The sequence below is a fragment of the Hypomesus transpacificus genome, chromosome 23 (assembly GCF_021917145.1).
Source record: "Hypomesus transpacificus isolate Combined female chromosome 23, fHypTra1, whole genome shotgun sequence".
Lineage (NCBI taxonomy): Eukaryota > Metazoa > Chordata > Actinopteri > Osmeriformes > Osmeridae > Hypomesus > Hypomesus transpacificus.
In genome coordinates, this window is record NC_061082.1 from 8260627 (window position 1) to 8275232 (window position 14606).

Below are 14606 nucleotides of genomic sequence, written 5' to 3' on the forward strand. Positions count from 1 at the left end.
GCATCATACTTGTACAAAGTTTTCCTGTTCCACGCAAAACATTTGTATCAAAAACCTCACAGTAGTGAGTAGAACCAGGAGAATGCAGTCATGTGGCATGCTTTTCTCTTTCCAATGTGCCCAATTATAAGTACTCTGGGCAAATTGATTATTTCCTCTGACATGCAATTTTGCATGTTGCATACCTGTCTTTCACAGACATCACAGACATACCTAATAATTTCATAACCATGCTGTCAAACTGTCTTCAAACAAGCAATAGTAAGATTTCACTATCAAAGATGGTGGGTTGTTGTGCTGTTAGCTAAACTTGATCGTTGTAAAGGGATCTCTGCAACCATCAGGTTTGAAAGTGAGTTTTGGAGAATAGCTTTGGTATATATCAAATCCACAGGACTTTTAATTAAGTTGCAAAGTGGGAGGTATTCTTAGGGACGACTCCCTTTACTGTAGGAATAGTAATAATACTGGGATTCAATTTCAGAGTCAGTAGTCCCCAATACTAGTTGTACACCACAAAGCAGCACTGCAGGTAAACTAGTCTCAGCTCAGACCACTGACCAAGCCCTCCAAAAACAGAACCAACACCACTAATGAAAAATGACAAAACTAGAATGGTGAACCATCAGTAAAACATTAAAAAAAAATAAACACAGAAATGGGCTTATGCTTTTACTTTTGTTGGCTTAATCCAAATCCATAAAATATTCAGTTTGGGAGTCAACATGGCATAACAACATAAAACATCTATCATAAGGTTATTTCCAGTATCAAAGCAGATAAGGGTAGTACCATGCAAAGCCAGGCATCACACATGTGCACCATCTCTCTGTATTATTAGGCTCATTGGGAATGCATGACTTCAAGCTCTCTAATCCAATTGGATCCAGTGTGTATAGTATGTAAGCTTTCTGTCACAGTACATTCTGGCAACTATAGTTTAACTCAAAGTGTGAATAAATACAGAAAAATAGTGATGGCTTGTGACATTTCCAAGGTACTTTAAAATGTAGCATCAAATGTAGCAAGTCACAGAGAAGATTTCAGTATAGCCTTTAGCATTATGGAAGATCATTTCAATGAGTTTTATCAGACCAAACAGACAACGAATACGGAAAAGCTTTCAACCGCACAACTCAAATCTATTCAGCAACTCTAGAACTAGTCATTAACAGCACGTGTAGCCTGAACAGGTACAGATAAACTAACAAACGTAACCAACCTTAAGTTAACATTTATTAAAAGCAAGGACACCAATATAGCACAAACCCTGGTCAATGCAAATTCAGTACAAACTGGTTGACAAGGTTCACTCAACATAAAAAGCATTACTAATCTTGATAGGACATGGTAACCTTTCAAACTCCCAGTTACATCAGTTCTCCAGGTATAATTCAAAAACAGAAACTAAACAAACACAGAATGAAAAAGCTTTATTATACCAAACATGGAATGTGATCAAACATGTGACAAAATAAGCTACAGAACTAAAATTGTTACTAACTTACATCAATAACTTAAATCAAACTTCTTCTTTTCCAACTGTCTTGGAACTGTATCCAAACAAAGGACAATTACTATTCATGACAACAATGTGCAGACCAGGGGGTTGTTTAAGAGTTAATCTCTTACAGTGCCACTAGAGAAGAAGACAGTATGTATCATTGCATTTAAGTTAAACAGTATGATCAAGAGTCCTTTCCAGGACCATTCTGCTCGCCTCTGAAAGAGATGCAACTGTATTCGATTCAGTACGGTTTTGAGTAAGCGTTCTTATAGAACAGTGGGCGAGTGCCTTTGCTCATAAAGAAACCACCAAGCTGTTCAAATTGTAGTATATGCACTTGAAAACTGGATCTCAGGCAACAACTCATCAACAACCAATTGATAAACCATAAAAACATTGTTTGATTACATCATAGTCCTCACATCGTACTTCTGGATCTGAAAACAGAGTTAAGCTTGGTTTATCAACAAGCAGACATGTTTAGTAGGCCAAGCAGGTTTCTAAAAGGTTATCTTCTCTTAATTTCTCTTTTCTCCTGTGACCAGTCTGTGATGTGCTCGGTTTACTCCACTTTGGTATAGTCCTCCACATGCCCCAGGACTTTCTTCCTCTGACGCATCATGTGGAAATACAGCTGTGGGAAGACTAGAGAGGAGAGGAGGGAGAAGAAAGGAGTCACACTTCCGGTATAAATCACCACAATGACTTGGAAGTGAGGCAGGCACTTCGAAAGAGAACATTGGTATTGCCTAGCATTATTTCACAGCATGCAGTGTTTACAACATGGCCAGTATGAATAGCTGCTGTGACCTAGATGACTCAACACATCATCAGATACACCTTACCGTGCGGGGAGAGGGGAGGAGTCGGTGCAACTTACGTGGAATGTAGGAGATCATGGTGAGGATGAGGAAGGTGTGGTAATCAAAGGAGAAGTTGTACTTGTTGGGCAGAGTGACAGAGTATAGGCCAGTCTTCTGTACATATGGCAGGGCTGCGTAGATAGTTAGCAGCTCCCCAGTGACACCCATTGGGTACAGCACAAGGAAGAAAGTGTACCTGGATAGAGGGAATAGGGCACATTAATAACTATGAAAAAAGGATGCGCTATTAGACACATACATTTTCAATACAGCTCTATAATAAGGTAATGGTTTAAACTGAGTTGTGCAATACCAACTGAACAATTCTAATACAACTCAGCACATTAAAGATCCAAGGCAATGTATTTCCCTGGTTAAGGCTGGATAGCATGAAACATCACCTTGATGCTAATTCTGGCAAGAATTTCAAATAAATGCACTCCACATCAAACATCACAAGTAAAAAAAAGCTACTGAATTAGGTGAAAAGAGGAACGCATCAATGCCTTGCCCTGGCTGGAAACACAGAAAGTCCTTCCCTATGGACTCTGGGGCTCTTAAAGACTGTTGCCATGGTTGTGAGGAAAAACTGATTATGCAACAACCCTCACCGACTCCCACACTCCATCATTGACCCTTTCACTGCCAGAAAATGTCAATGCGTATCAGTTCTTTTGTATCATTGTTTTCTGTCAGTTAAGATGTTCCTTTTATGGGAAAACCTGCACTGTAAATAACCATCAGTCTTAGCCAATCTGGTCCTTACCTTGCCCATTTGATGAGGTAGGGCAGGTGGTTGAGCAGGCTGAATGTGTAGAAGGAGTACCGGATGATCTCTGTAATGGTCCAGGCCGCTACAAACAGAAGGACACTGTCCTCACTTTGGACCTGTGGTGGACGGGGGGGGGGGGGGGGGGGGGGGGGGGGGGGGGGGGGGGGGGATATCAAAATGGTGAAAAGGAGGTAGAGTAGGGCTTATCCACTTCATATTCAGAATCGGTTATAGCTGCAAGAAAAACCATGCATCTCAGGACGATCCAGACATCAGTCCACAGAGACATGAGCGGGACACACAGCAGGGAAAAGCAAAACCCACATTCTGGTTGAGTCAACATAGGCTGAATGCAAAGGCATAAAGACACACCCATCCTCAGACATGCGGACACACATTGTCCCGACGCGTACATTAGTGTTAATAATGTTTGTTTCAAGCATGGTGGCTATTCCAGGCTTACAGACCTTGATGCCTCAGCAAGACAGTCTTTCTTTTGGATGGAAGACAACATCTAGGGGCATTGTTTAGGGATCAATACTCTTCTTCAGTCTATGTGTATAACTTATTATGAACATGGATCAAAACCACACTGATATTGAACCTAACAATAAAAAAGAGCTGAAAGATCCAAAAAACATCAGCATTAGATAATCCATTATTTGAAAAGTAACAGTTGCTCCATGGAGTGATAGGACCAATTCATTGAACTGTATCAATACTCATTTGAAATTAATAATATAGCATTCATACCTCTCTGACACTGTGAGTCACAGCCCAGGTGAGGAACACTCGAGACATCACCTGGAATCCTGTCAGAACCACTGAGGATGGAACAATGCCTAAAGGGTAGAAAGATGAGAGGATCAAATAATTACAAAATGTCCTTTTCATAAAAGACAGTGACTGAGTCTACTCAGTAGACCGTGTGTAGAGTTGGTCACAGCAGGGGGCAGCACAGTGCTGTGTGCTGAACGACAGCAGGCAACCATAGTCTGTTAGCTCGCTGAGGGAAAGGTCAGGTTTAGCTTTAAATCCCAGATAAAGAGGAGTGGACTCTCAACCCAGAATCACACCACCAAAGATTTACAGCATCTCCTTTGCACATGGGCACCACCTGGCAAGCTTCCCTAAACTACAATTGCCCAACCCCACATCTCTAAGGTCAGCTGTCTATGCAGTAGGTCCACAATCTTGGTTTACTGATGAAAAAGACCAAAAGGTGACAGGAGAGGAACTTACCCACAGCACAGTGCAATACCTGAAAAAAGAATAAAAGACATTCATTTAGGATATATACAGCTAAATGATACAGAAACAGAATAACAATTTTATCTGGCCTGGAAATACTTTTTTTAAATGTCCATGCTTATGTAGATATAGATATATTCATAAGAATTGGTAAGCACAATGTTAAGATCTTATATTATACAAAGTTCAATGTTTGATAATACAGTATGGCTAAAAGCAATTACTGAAACACTAAGTGACTTTTGCACAGTTTGTGTGTGTGTGTGTGCATGCGTGTATGGGTATGTTTATCAGAAGTCCCCTCAAGAATAGTAAACTAAGGTAAATTTGAACTTGTGAGGACATTTCCTTGGTCCTCCCAAATTCAAGTGCTATTTGGAACTGGATTTCCAATCCACACAAGGGCCCTCGAACTTGTGTGTGTGAATATCACAAGGGTGGAAGCTGAAGAGTCTCGGACGTGTCACAGTGGAATTAAAACTGTGTTTTTGTATCACTTACTCATCGCTAAATAGCAGCCATGGGTTACTTAAGGATGGCCTGCAGAATACAGTATTTGTAAGCAGACACTGCCTTCACCCACCTCCAGGAGAGCACCAGTTTGGAAGAACTTTAGGGGCTTCTCTATAGAGTAGTATAGACCATGGTAGCTGCCTCTGGCCAAGTAAGCACGAACCAGGCCCACAGCTATCACCAGCCACCTAAATAACATACACATACAAACCTTTTACATTTCACTGCAAAGTAAGGCACAGTAAAACATATCAGTTGTCCAAAGCTGTAGGTAAAACAGCCTGCTTTAACATAGAAAGGGCTGAGTCAACCGTAGGCTATGTGTTCTAAAGTTTCACCTGCCAGCACCAACCAAGGTGAGGGGGTGATCTAACTGGTTGGAATAGAACTACAATGTGATATAACTGGTTAGGATAGCACCCCCACTTGTGCAATCTGGCAATATAAAGGCTGTTGCTCAATCCTTAATCATTTTAACATATTCCACATGATCTGACCCATTACATTACTGTTTAAACACGCAAAATGTTATATGTACAATGATATATTAAATAGGTATGCGATCAGTCTGCATGTCATTGACATTAGTACATTATAATTGTTCATCGGGGGACAAACGCTTAACTTTTCACGACGACATCGCCACTTTATGGTAGTCATGCTGAATACATGCCCTGTCCTTATCGCACTTGAGCAACATTATAACAACAGCACCCCTGTTTGACAAATGATCACTTTCCGATTACAGTGGTCTTAACAATAGTAGACTGTCTGCCTGCGGCGGCATGCAATCTTATTAGCTTGTGACAAAAGTATTTTCCTCAACACGAGTTTATTATTAGATTACGTCTGGTAGGCCTCTGCTCTGGAATAGATGGTAAATGCTACATACGGTTCGAATAATCGTGTCTCGATGCGAGTGTGTGCCAGTTTTATCCATCCTTCTAATCCATGAGGAATTATCACGCTTGCTATTTACTCGGCATAGACTACAACAGGAAGTACAGAATTAAATGTACATACCCAGCTGTCATAACCACGTTATAAATAACCAGATACGCCGTCGCCAGGGCACCTGGTCCCCTCTTCTTCTTTTGGCTCACATCACTGTGAGCTGTTTTGGTGCTCCCCATACCAGGTGCTGACATGACTGAAATCCACTTGACGGTGCCTGGTGCTGATAATTGCAATCGGTTCACCGACTCAGGAAACGAAAGGCATAAAGGGCAAGGGCCGCAAACAATATTCAGGGTATGGGTACAAGAACGCGCGCCCCCTACTGCAACATCACCATAACATAACGCAAGACATAGAACGCTTGACAGGTTAGGTAGCAAAAACAAAACAAAAATTACAAGATACTGATAAAATAATCAAACAATATAGTATCCCTCTTTAAAATACAAGAAAAGAGTCAACACATATTACATCGATTTCTACTGTTATTCCACCCCAGTTACTTCATTCCAAAGTTTAGGACCCCAATAGAGATATCTTTGTACTTGCCTGTGTGACAGACAACTAACTAAATAGTAAGGTATTAAAACATACCTACATCATGACAGGTTCAAACTGAAATTCGTTAAAGACGTTAAAGATATCTGCAAAAAGTGTATGTGACATGTATCTTTCTATTTAGCTTTTAATAATAATCAGGCATTTGATTGGACACCCAAGTTTACGGAAGAGCAACTGGTGAAAGTGTACACTTTGATGGATGAGGAAGGGAAAATATTTTATTAAAGAAAGTCACAGTTTTCGCCGTTAGAACTTATTCGCTAATAAAGAGTCAACATGCCTTTATTTACCCAAAATCCATTTGACCAAGATGTCGGTAAGTTCAGCTTTTTATTGCCGTTGTTATTAGACTTAGCAACCTAACATAGCTAGCTCGAGCTACCTACTATAGCTAACTGTTTTGCTAACCCTGTTGATTATCTGGCAAACTTAGTTAGCAGCTTGCTACTGCACTACACCGATTCCTATTTTCAACAGATGGGTTGCTAGCTAGGTAGCTTGCTAATCACTGGCATAAAGCCGTCAGCCAGGCTGTCAAAACTGAAAAACGGCAACCATTCTATTGTTTCTGATGACGTCTGGGATAGGCTATGTTTTATGTTAGCTACTTACAATGTATGTTAACGTACAGTAAGCGTGATTCGTGCTACAGTTAACTTTAGCTAATGTGTTAGTGTATAGTAGTGGGGATATTTGCTAGAATATCAGCTAACGTACTTTTATATAGTAGCATTCATTCCGCGGGCCGCTCCCTGTAAAAATGAATACCCCCGAAAGATCAGATATTGTGCAAACTTAGAACAGTATAAGGCCTAGTGTTTAATCTGTATAACCGCGTATGTACTGCTTGTTAGCAGCAACAATAACTCTTGATTGAAGTCAGACTCGATCTGAGAAAGAGAAGCTATAACTTACTAATACGTTACATAGGTCACCAACTATCTCTCAATGCAAATGATGCATTTAAATCACCTTGTCTTTAGTTTGTCAGTCCATCTTGGAACATTGACGTCACTAGCTGTCACTGACTCAATGTCGTAGTCTGACCCAGCAAGTTTTTTTAATTAGCTATATATTTTAAACAACAAATAGCAGGTCACATGGCAATTATGGTGACAGCAAAGTACCGGGTTAGGTATGACGTCACCATACTTGGACTTGTATTTTATTGTAACAAGTAGGACGATTCACAGTGAAATACATACAGTGTTTCCAATAAATATTCATGATCTGTCACATTCTCAGAGAAAGCAACCAATGAAACCAACACAACAGATGACTGGGGCCTCATTATGGATATCTGCGACAGGATTGGAACAACACCCAATGGGTAATCTGAGAACAGCCTGTCTCCAAAACAACAGCATTGTTTACTTACAGCAGCACTTAAAATTGTTTTCACATTATAAACATTTGGTCCGTGTATAAATATGCATTCTATTAGAGTACAGCTTCATCGCCATGAATGTCGAATCATGGATATAGATTCTAAATGTTTTTCCTGGAGCCTTTGATGTTAGTATTATGGGGAGTCAGGTGGCTGAGCGGTTAGGGAATCGTGCTAGTAATCAGAGGGTTGCTGGATCGATTCCCAGCCGTGCCAAATTACGTTGTGTCCTTCGGCAAGGTACTTCACCCTACTTGCCTTGGGGGAATGTCCCTGTACTTACTGTAAGTCGCTCTGGATAGGAGCGTCTACTAAATGTAAATGTGAATTACCATTCCTCCTATATCTAATAGCTTTGTACCTGTCCTTCCCCAGAGCAAAGGACTGCCTCAGATCCATCATGAAAAGAGTCAATCACAAGGTCCCACATGTGGCCATGCAGGCTCTCACTGTGAGTTCAAGCTGGAAAACCCGCCCTTTTTTCTGTCCTTTTCCCAATCTTTATTTCTAAGTAGAACTCAGACAGTCCTCAGCTGTGATGTGACCTATTTAGCGACAACTTTCTGACTGTTTTATTTACTTTTGTAAAGGATTGTTTGTCGAATGTGATCGTTCAAGTTTGCCTGTTGCTGGAGGCCTTACGTATGTTTCCCTGAGTGTTATTTAAACACTCGTAAAATAACACCTGTTATGTTATTGCTGGAATTTCCTTTGGGATCAATAACGTTAATAGAATTGAACTAAAAATCGAATCCTCCTTCCTCTTCAGCTGTCAGGGTAGCTCAAAACTATCTGGTTGTCACACAGTTGCTCCATTGGGCCCGGAATGCTGTGGAATAATCTGGGTTGTTCAGGGCAGTCTGACAAGGAGGGATACTGTGACTATGTGATCATTCTCTTTGAGTCATCATGAGTAAAGATGTCACATGATTCTATTATTAGACCTCTCCCTCTGCAGCTAAACTTCCAAAGTCATTAAGTCGTACATAATGATTTAAACGTCTTCACCTTTTATTTATATGCTGCTCAATCATTTAACAGATACAAATGGATGCACACGGCATGCACACCAGACCCAGCTGGATAGGATTTAAAACACTTTGATACCCCTGGATTATACCTGAAGAAATATGATTAAGCTAATATGTCTTACATGTTTTGTAGTTGCTAGGAGCCGGTGTCGCTAATGCTGGAAGAATCTTTCACCTAGAGATCTGTTCCCGAGAGTTTGCCAGTGAAGTGCGGGCGGTCCTCGGCAGGGTATGTTTTGTCAACATGGCTTAAATCAGGTCAAACCTTCCTTTAAAAAATCCATATTATTATGATATTTCCACCATTCCCACTGTTTCGTTATGGTATAATAGTCAAAGGCTGAAATTAGGTAGGTGAAGTGAACACATCTATAGTTTCCGCTCTGTCACTTCAGGCTCACAACAAGGTGTGTGACAAGCTGAAGGCCTTAATGATGGAATGGGCGGAGAGTTTCCAGAAGGATCCACAGCTCAGTCTCATCAGCGCCACCATTAAGTCTCTAAAAGAGGATGGGGTGAGCTTTCCCTCGGGCTCCCAGGTAAAAACCTTCACGATCATTAACACCAATGTTGATGTTACTTCAGTTTTATTGAAATTTTTCATTATTTTAATTTATTGTGTTTGTCAATGAGGATCTAACTGCAATTTCACGATGACATTATACTCACTGTTCTATGTCCTTGGCCTTGTCTAGCACCCACTCAAGTCTTCACTTCTTTCCCATGTGTTGCCAATATACTGTAGCCCTGGGTGGCGCTTGAGCTTACATTGGAATTTCCTCTCCTATTTTATGTAAAACCAGTCTATCCATGTGAAGACTTACATTTTGTTTTGTGATTGTGTGGAACTGCCTAGCATCTTCGTCATCTTCATTTCTTCCTTGAAGCTTGCATTGGCATGCACACCCTTTTTTTTGTTCTTCATGCCAGCGAATGTGACGTGGTATGTGTCGATATGGGGCCCTTGTGCAGGCTCTGACCCGGATAACAATGTTTGCTTTAAAGATTGTACAAGCTTTCCTGTGGCCACTGTTGCGTGGCTTCTTCTTTTAAACGAGCAGTGTTTAGTCTCTCTCGTTGATTGTTGTGCATGCTGTATTACTTATAAACTCCTAGAGGTGGCATCACAAAGTATGCTTCTTTCGCTTACTCTCTACCCCCTCCCCCATCCCTCTCTCCCTCTCTCCCTACCATAATCACCTCATGTGTTCTGTGTTGACCGCAGGGGTCTAGCTTGAAGGTCAGCACACCTGCAGTGAGCAAAGCCTCTGATGACGACGATCTGGCCAAAGGTAGACATCGCCCCTTGCCGTACGCAGACAGTTTGATATGGAGCTGGTGAACACAATTAAACACACACAGCCCCCTCCTTCCCTCAGCCATCGAGCTGTCCCTGCAGGAGCAGAAGGTTGAGACCCGCCCCCTCATGGTGACTTCTGATCCCCCCTTCAACACTAACGGGGGCAAGGACTCCAGGAAGGTGCGGGCCCTCTATGACTTTGAGGCGGCGGAGGACAACGAGCTGACCTTCAAGACTGGGGAGCTGATCCTAGTCCTCGACGACAGGTAACTGGCCGCTCAAGTCATGCAATTGGTGTCCCTTTTTAAAGATGGTTGATCTCATAACATCCCATGAAATGATGTGTGCAGTGATCCAAACTGGTGGAAAGGAGAGAACCACAGGGGAATAGGTCTTTTCCCGTCCAACTTCGTCACTACAAACCTGAATGACGAACCTGAAGCGGGTAGGTTTTCCTTCATGAGTACCACGGCATGGGTCAGGCCTCGGTTTTGCAATACCTTGCTCCCATTTATCCAGTTCATCGATCAGAGTAATGTGTGGACTGATGAGTTAAACAGCCTTGTCATTCCTCAGTGGCGTATGTAGAGAAGACGGAGACTCCTGAAGAACCCTGTATAGAACCCAAAGTGGAACCGGAGCCTGTCTTCATAGACGAGGTGGGTAGACAGCAGTGTACAACCATCACGACTATCTGCTCAATCATTTGGATCTTTCTCATCCGTACTTTAAACTCCCCCATTTCCTTCTCCCTTTCTTCATCCCCCCCCCCCCCCCGCCTGTCTTCTTCTCTGTTTCTCTCTCCCACTCTCTGTTTCTGCAGGAGAAGATGGACAAAACGCTGTTCCTGCTTCAGAACAAGGATCCCGCTGATGCAGCTCTGGACGACTCCGAGCTGGTCCAGCTGGAGGGTATAAACTAGTCTGTAATGCCCCTATAGATCCAAGTTTTGGCCATCGGCGCTGCAGCTGGCTCGACTATGTACAGGAGACTGTCCATTCAGACTCGAGTGTAATTCATTTGTATTAATCCCTGCTTCTTACCTCCCCAGGTGCCTGTGAGCAGATGAACCCCATGATTGATGAGAAACTAGAAGAGATCGACAGGTATGGTGAATCCACCTTTCCCCACACAAAGCACACCTCGCATGTAGCGTGCGGTCAATCTCACCCCAGATCAAGAACCCGCGAGGGGTTTGTCCGACACCGCTTTCATGCGTTCCTCTCTAAACGCAATGCGGTTGTCTCTCTCTCACACGCGTTCTTTGCCTGACAGGCAACACTCAGAGTTGTCAGAGCTCAACGTGAAGGTTCTGGAAGCCCTGGAGCTCTATAACAAGCTGATGAACGAGGCTCCGTTCTACACGGCCTATTCTAAGATGCAGCCCCCGGCCCAATACCCACCTGCCCCCGCTGCAGCCATGCCGGTAAGACTTCACTGTCTCTCGTTGTATTTATGGATCGAATGAATGACGGGCAGATCAGAAAATGGCCCAAAGATAACGATTGAAATCCCTGTCTGGCTTTTTAAGTTATGAATGTGTGTGTTGAAAAAGAAGAGGTGATTTGTGCCGACGCCAATTTCACACGCCTGACCTAGTCACGAGACGTCTCAATGTACAGCGTTCTCAGTGGACCACGTGCAGCTGTGTTTTGTCTGCTGCGCTCCTTTTTTTTGTCACCATGATTGATGACGCTGTCACTCCCCTGCGACGGAGACTTATGGCAGCTTCAGTGGTCCTGCCTGGACAGGAGCTCTGCTCACTTTCTGTTAGGTCCATTTTTTGCACAGTGCAGCAAAAAAAAAAAACATCAAAGAAAAGCTCCACCTCAATTGAACACTTAGCAAACACTCACCTTGGCTGGTCCTGTTCTTTCAGTGAGGGCTTTTGACCTTAACTTTATGAGGTCGTTGTTTCTTTAGCGGAGTAATCCATTTGTTAGATTTGATCCCGAGTCAAACATTTGTTTAGTCATCTAAGGGTTCCGCTTCTCTTTCTGTCCCCTCGTTTTCAGGGTTATCCCGGCCAGCCAGGAGGTGCCTACATGCCCCCAGGGATGTCCCAGGGCCCCCCAACCCAGACCTACATTGCATCTGACCAGCCAGGACCCCTTCACTCTCTCCCACCCAACAGTCAACCAGCACAGTACGTCAGGTAGGTTTCTGCAGCCTCTATTTCAAGCCTTGGAACTGCTATGGCTCACAAGCATAGAGCTAATGTTGCTGTCCTTGGTTCCTTCCCATCAGTGGCATGAATGGGCCCTACATGAGCCAAGCTCCCAGTGCCGCATACCCTCCCCAAATGGGGGTGGCCATGGACATGTCAGCCTATCAGAATGCTAACTCCAACATGGCTCCGGGCCCGTATCCAATGGCGGCGCCTTCCCACCCAGCCCCCCAGCCGCAGCAAGCTGCCTACTATCAGCAGCCCCTCCTGTAAGGCCCGTGTCTGTGTAGGGATTCCCACCTTCAGACTTAACGCAACACCGCAGAACCAACCGAGCACCTGATTGTCCCCTACCCTCCTTTCTCGTCCTGATTGAGAAAATGATGCGTACGTACGACGATCATCAGAGAAGTCAGCGCAGAGGCCCCTGTAAAGGAAGTGATGTCGCTGTCGACCGGCGGGCGACCCACAGAACAATATGGCTCATTTTTGAAGGGATGACCAATTTGCATCACAAATTGTTGGAATGTTGGACATGCAAACTGTACATACACACTTCTCCTGACCTATATATTGTGTCTGATACACATACATCAGTTACTACAAGATTTCTGTTTTGTTTTTAATCAGTCTTTTATTTTAAATGTTTGTTTTGTTGATTTAACCTGTCTTTCTTGTAGATCTATGAAGGAGGTTGTGGTTGGACAGTTTTTCCTCATATGTCCCTTTCACCAGCATCAACCATTATAGATTGCACCGCTCTGGGTCAAACGTCATAAAGTGCAACACTTTACATACCCACTGTATATGGTATCTTGTACAATAACCATTTCTTCAGATTCAGTTCTAAAATGAGCTTCCCATACACTGCCTTGATGCACTCTGGGGCGTTAGTAAAGACAGACTTGATAGAGAGGGAGATGGAGTAGTTGTTGTGCGTGAGTGTGTGTGCGTGTGTTAAGATATGTTGATTGAGTTGTGATCGTACTTGCTGAATTGGAGGTTGAGATTATTATTTGTACACAAATCGAAAGTTTGTAAAGAATTTGTAGATGGAAGAAAGCATTATAGCTTATGATAAACAACAGACTTTGCCATGGCTTTGGTCAATGTAGAAGGAGCCCAGACAGACCGCAAACCTTTTGAGGGGCTTATTGGAAAAGGGTTTCTATTCTATGCCTCCGCTTTTGTTTGTATAATAATTAAAGTTTATTCATGTCGGTCGGTTTGTCTAGTGGGGCATCATGTTTCTATAAAGACCTTATTCTCAACATCAGTTGGAGATTGCTTCACTCAAGACATCTTTTGATATGCAATGCAACACATTTCTACATTGCATGGCTATTTGCAGTTTTTCATTTTAAAATAGATAATTGCAATGCTTGTGTATTTGTATTTTATTTGGTATATTGTGTACCCAAGGTGATATAATTTTATGGTTTATGAATGTAAGATTGTAGTAACTTACTTACCTTATTTTTTGACTTAATTTTATAAGAAAATTCATCATGCATTTCGGTCACACATCATGACCGACTTTAGTGAACTGGCCATTCAAACTGTAGTCTTAACATAAGAGTTTCAGTATTTGGCCAGTGGTCAGTTTGCCCTGGAATATTTCTGTGGGTTCAAATTGAGGACCACATTTCTCATCTGCCATTTGCTTTTTTTCCTTGCTAGATAGTAAAATATGATTCAGAGCTCTACACTTTATTTTCTTTACTTGCCTCATTAAAAGGTATTGTATATTAGATGTAAAATATCTGGTTTTGTCAGCATTGCACCTTAACTTTGTAAACAGTTATGTACCACTGGATGCCTTGTTTTCTGTAGAAATCGTAATTAAAAATACTGAAACAACTTTAGGAAAGGAATTCACCCTGGAAGCTGCTGTATATCTTTATATTTAAAAAGATTCCAGGGAAAGTTCCTATCAACTGGCATAATATTCCCATGGTTTGTATCAGGTTTCTTCTTCTTATCTTGTATTATCATTTTAAATACCCTTTTGTAACACAGTGAACTCTAATATTCATTGAAATAAAATTGACCTGTGTTCAGATTCATCTTTTTATGTATAATTGGGTTTTTCTTGCTAATTGCATTATCCTTTTATGATCTTTTCTGTCAACGTTTTACGTTTTGGTGAAGGCATTGAATTTGTTTTCAGGACTCCTAGATATAGACTTACTTTCACACATATTGTAATATGATGCCAAATGTAACATGGTGAAAAGGGGATCTGTTAATTGAGATTACAATCAGTAGTGAACAGTATAATTTGTAAAAGGAAGGGG

The 14606-nt window shown here is 42.1% G+C and overlaps 2 protein-coding genes across 3 annotated transcripts; one reads left to right on the top strand and one right to left on the bottom strand.

Moving 5' to 3' along the window:
• Positions 1-1217: 1217 nt before the first annotated feature.
• On the bottom strand, positions 1218-6377 carry hacd2 (3-hydroxyacyl-CoA dehydratase 2). The gene is made up of 7 exons (XM_047046552.1): positions 5930-6377; positions 4977-5094; positions 4385-4403; positions 3896-3984; positions 3137-3258; positions 2388-2566; positions 1218-2152 (listed from the first exon to the last, which is right to left on the bottom strand). Exons 1-7 carry the CDS (start codon positions 6052-6054, stop codon positions 2070-2072), a joined length of 735 nt encoding a protein of 244 aa, XP_046902508.1. The 5' UTR covers positions 6055-6377; the 3' UTR covers positions 1218-2069.
• A 190-nt stretch (positions 6378-6567) lies between these two features.
• stam2 (signal transducing adaptor molecule (SH3 domain and ITAM motif) 2) lies at positions 6568-14376 on the top strand. 2 transcript variants are annotated; one of them, XM_047046549.1, is made up of 14 exons: positions 6568-6740; positions 7670-7754; positions 8187-8262; positions 8976-9071; positions 9238-9381; positions 10068-10134; positions 10222-10408; positions 10493-10587; positions 10719-10801; positions 10966-11053; positions 11194-11248; positions 11418-11568; positions 12158-12297; positions 12390-14376. In XM_047046549.1, exons 1-14 carry the CDS (start codon positions 6701-6703, stop codon positions 12580-12582), a joined length of 1500 nt encoding a protein of 499 aa, XP_046902505.1. In that variant the 5' UTR covers positions 6568-6700; the 3' UTR covers positions 12583-14376. The 2 variants fall into 2 exon arrangements, with proteins under 2 accessions (XP_046902505.1, XP_046902507.1); XM_047046551.1 differs by having other exon boundaries at positions 12158-12288.
• The last annotated feature ends 230 nt before the right edge of the window (positions 14377-14606 follow it).

Bases quoted from the DNA above. Each gene is read 5' to 3' on its own strand.
- hacd2 (XM_047046552.1), bottom strand. From the start codon at position 6,054: ATGTCAGCACCTGGTATGGGGAGCACCAAAACAGCTCACAGTGATGTG. The intron at 5,095-5,929 runs GTATGTACATTT...TATGTTATTTAG, and splicing joins AACGTGGTTATGACAGCTGG to GTGGCTGGTGATAGCTGTGG. The intron at 2,567-3,136 runs GTAAGGACCAGA...CCCTCTATCCAG, and splicing joins TACCTCATCAAATGGGCAAG to GTACACTTTCTTCCTTGTGC.
- stam2 (XM_047046549.1), top strand. From the start codon at position 6,701: ATGCCTTTATTTACCCAAAATCCATTTGACCAAGATGTCG. The intron at 9,382-10,067 runs GTAAAAACCTTC...TGTTGACCGCAG, and splicing joins GCTTTCCCTCGGGCTCCCAG to GGGTCTAGCTTGAAGGTCAG. The intron at 11,249-11,417 runs GTATGGTGAATC...TTTGCCTGACAG, and splicing joins AAACTAGAAGAGATCGACAG to GCAACACTCAGAGTTGTCAG.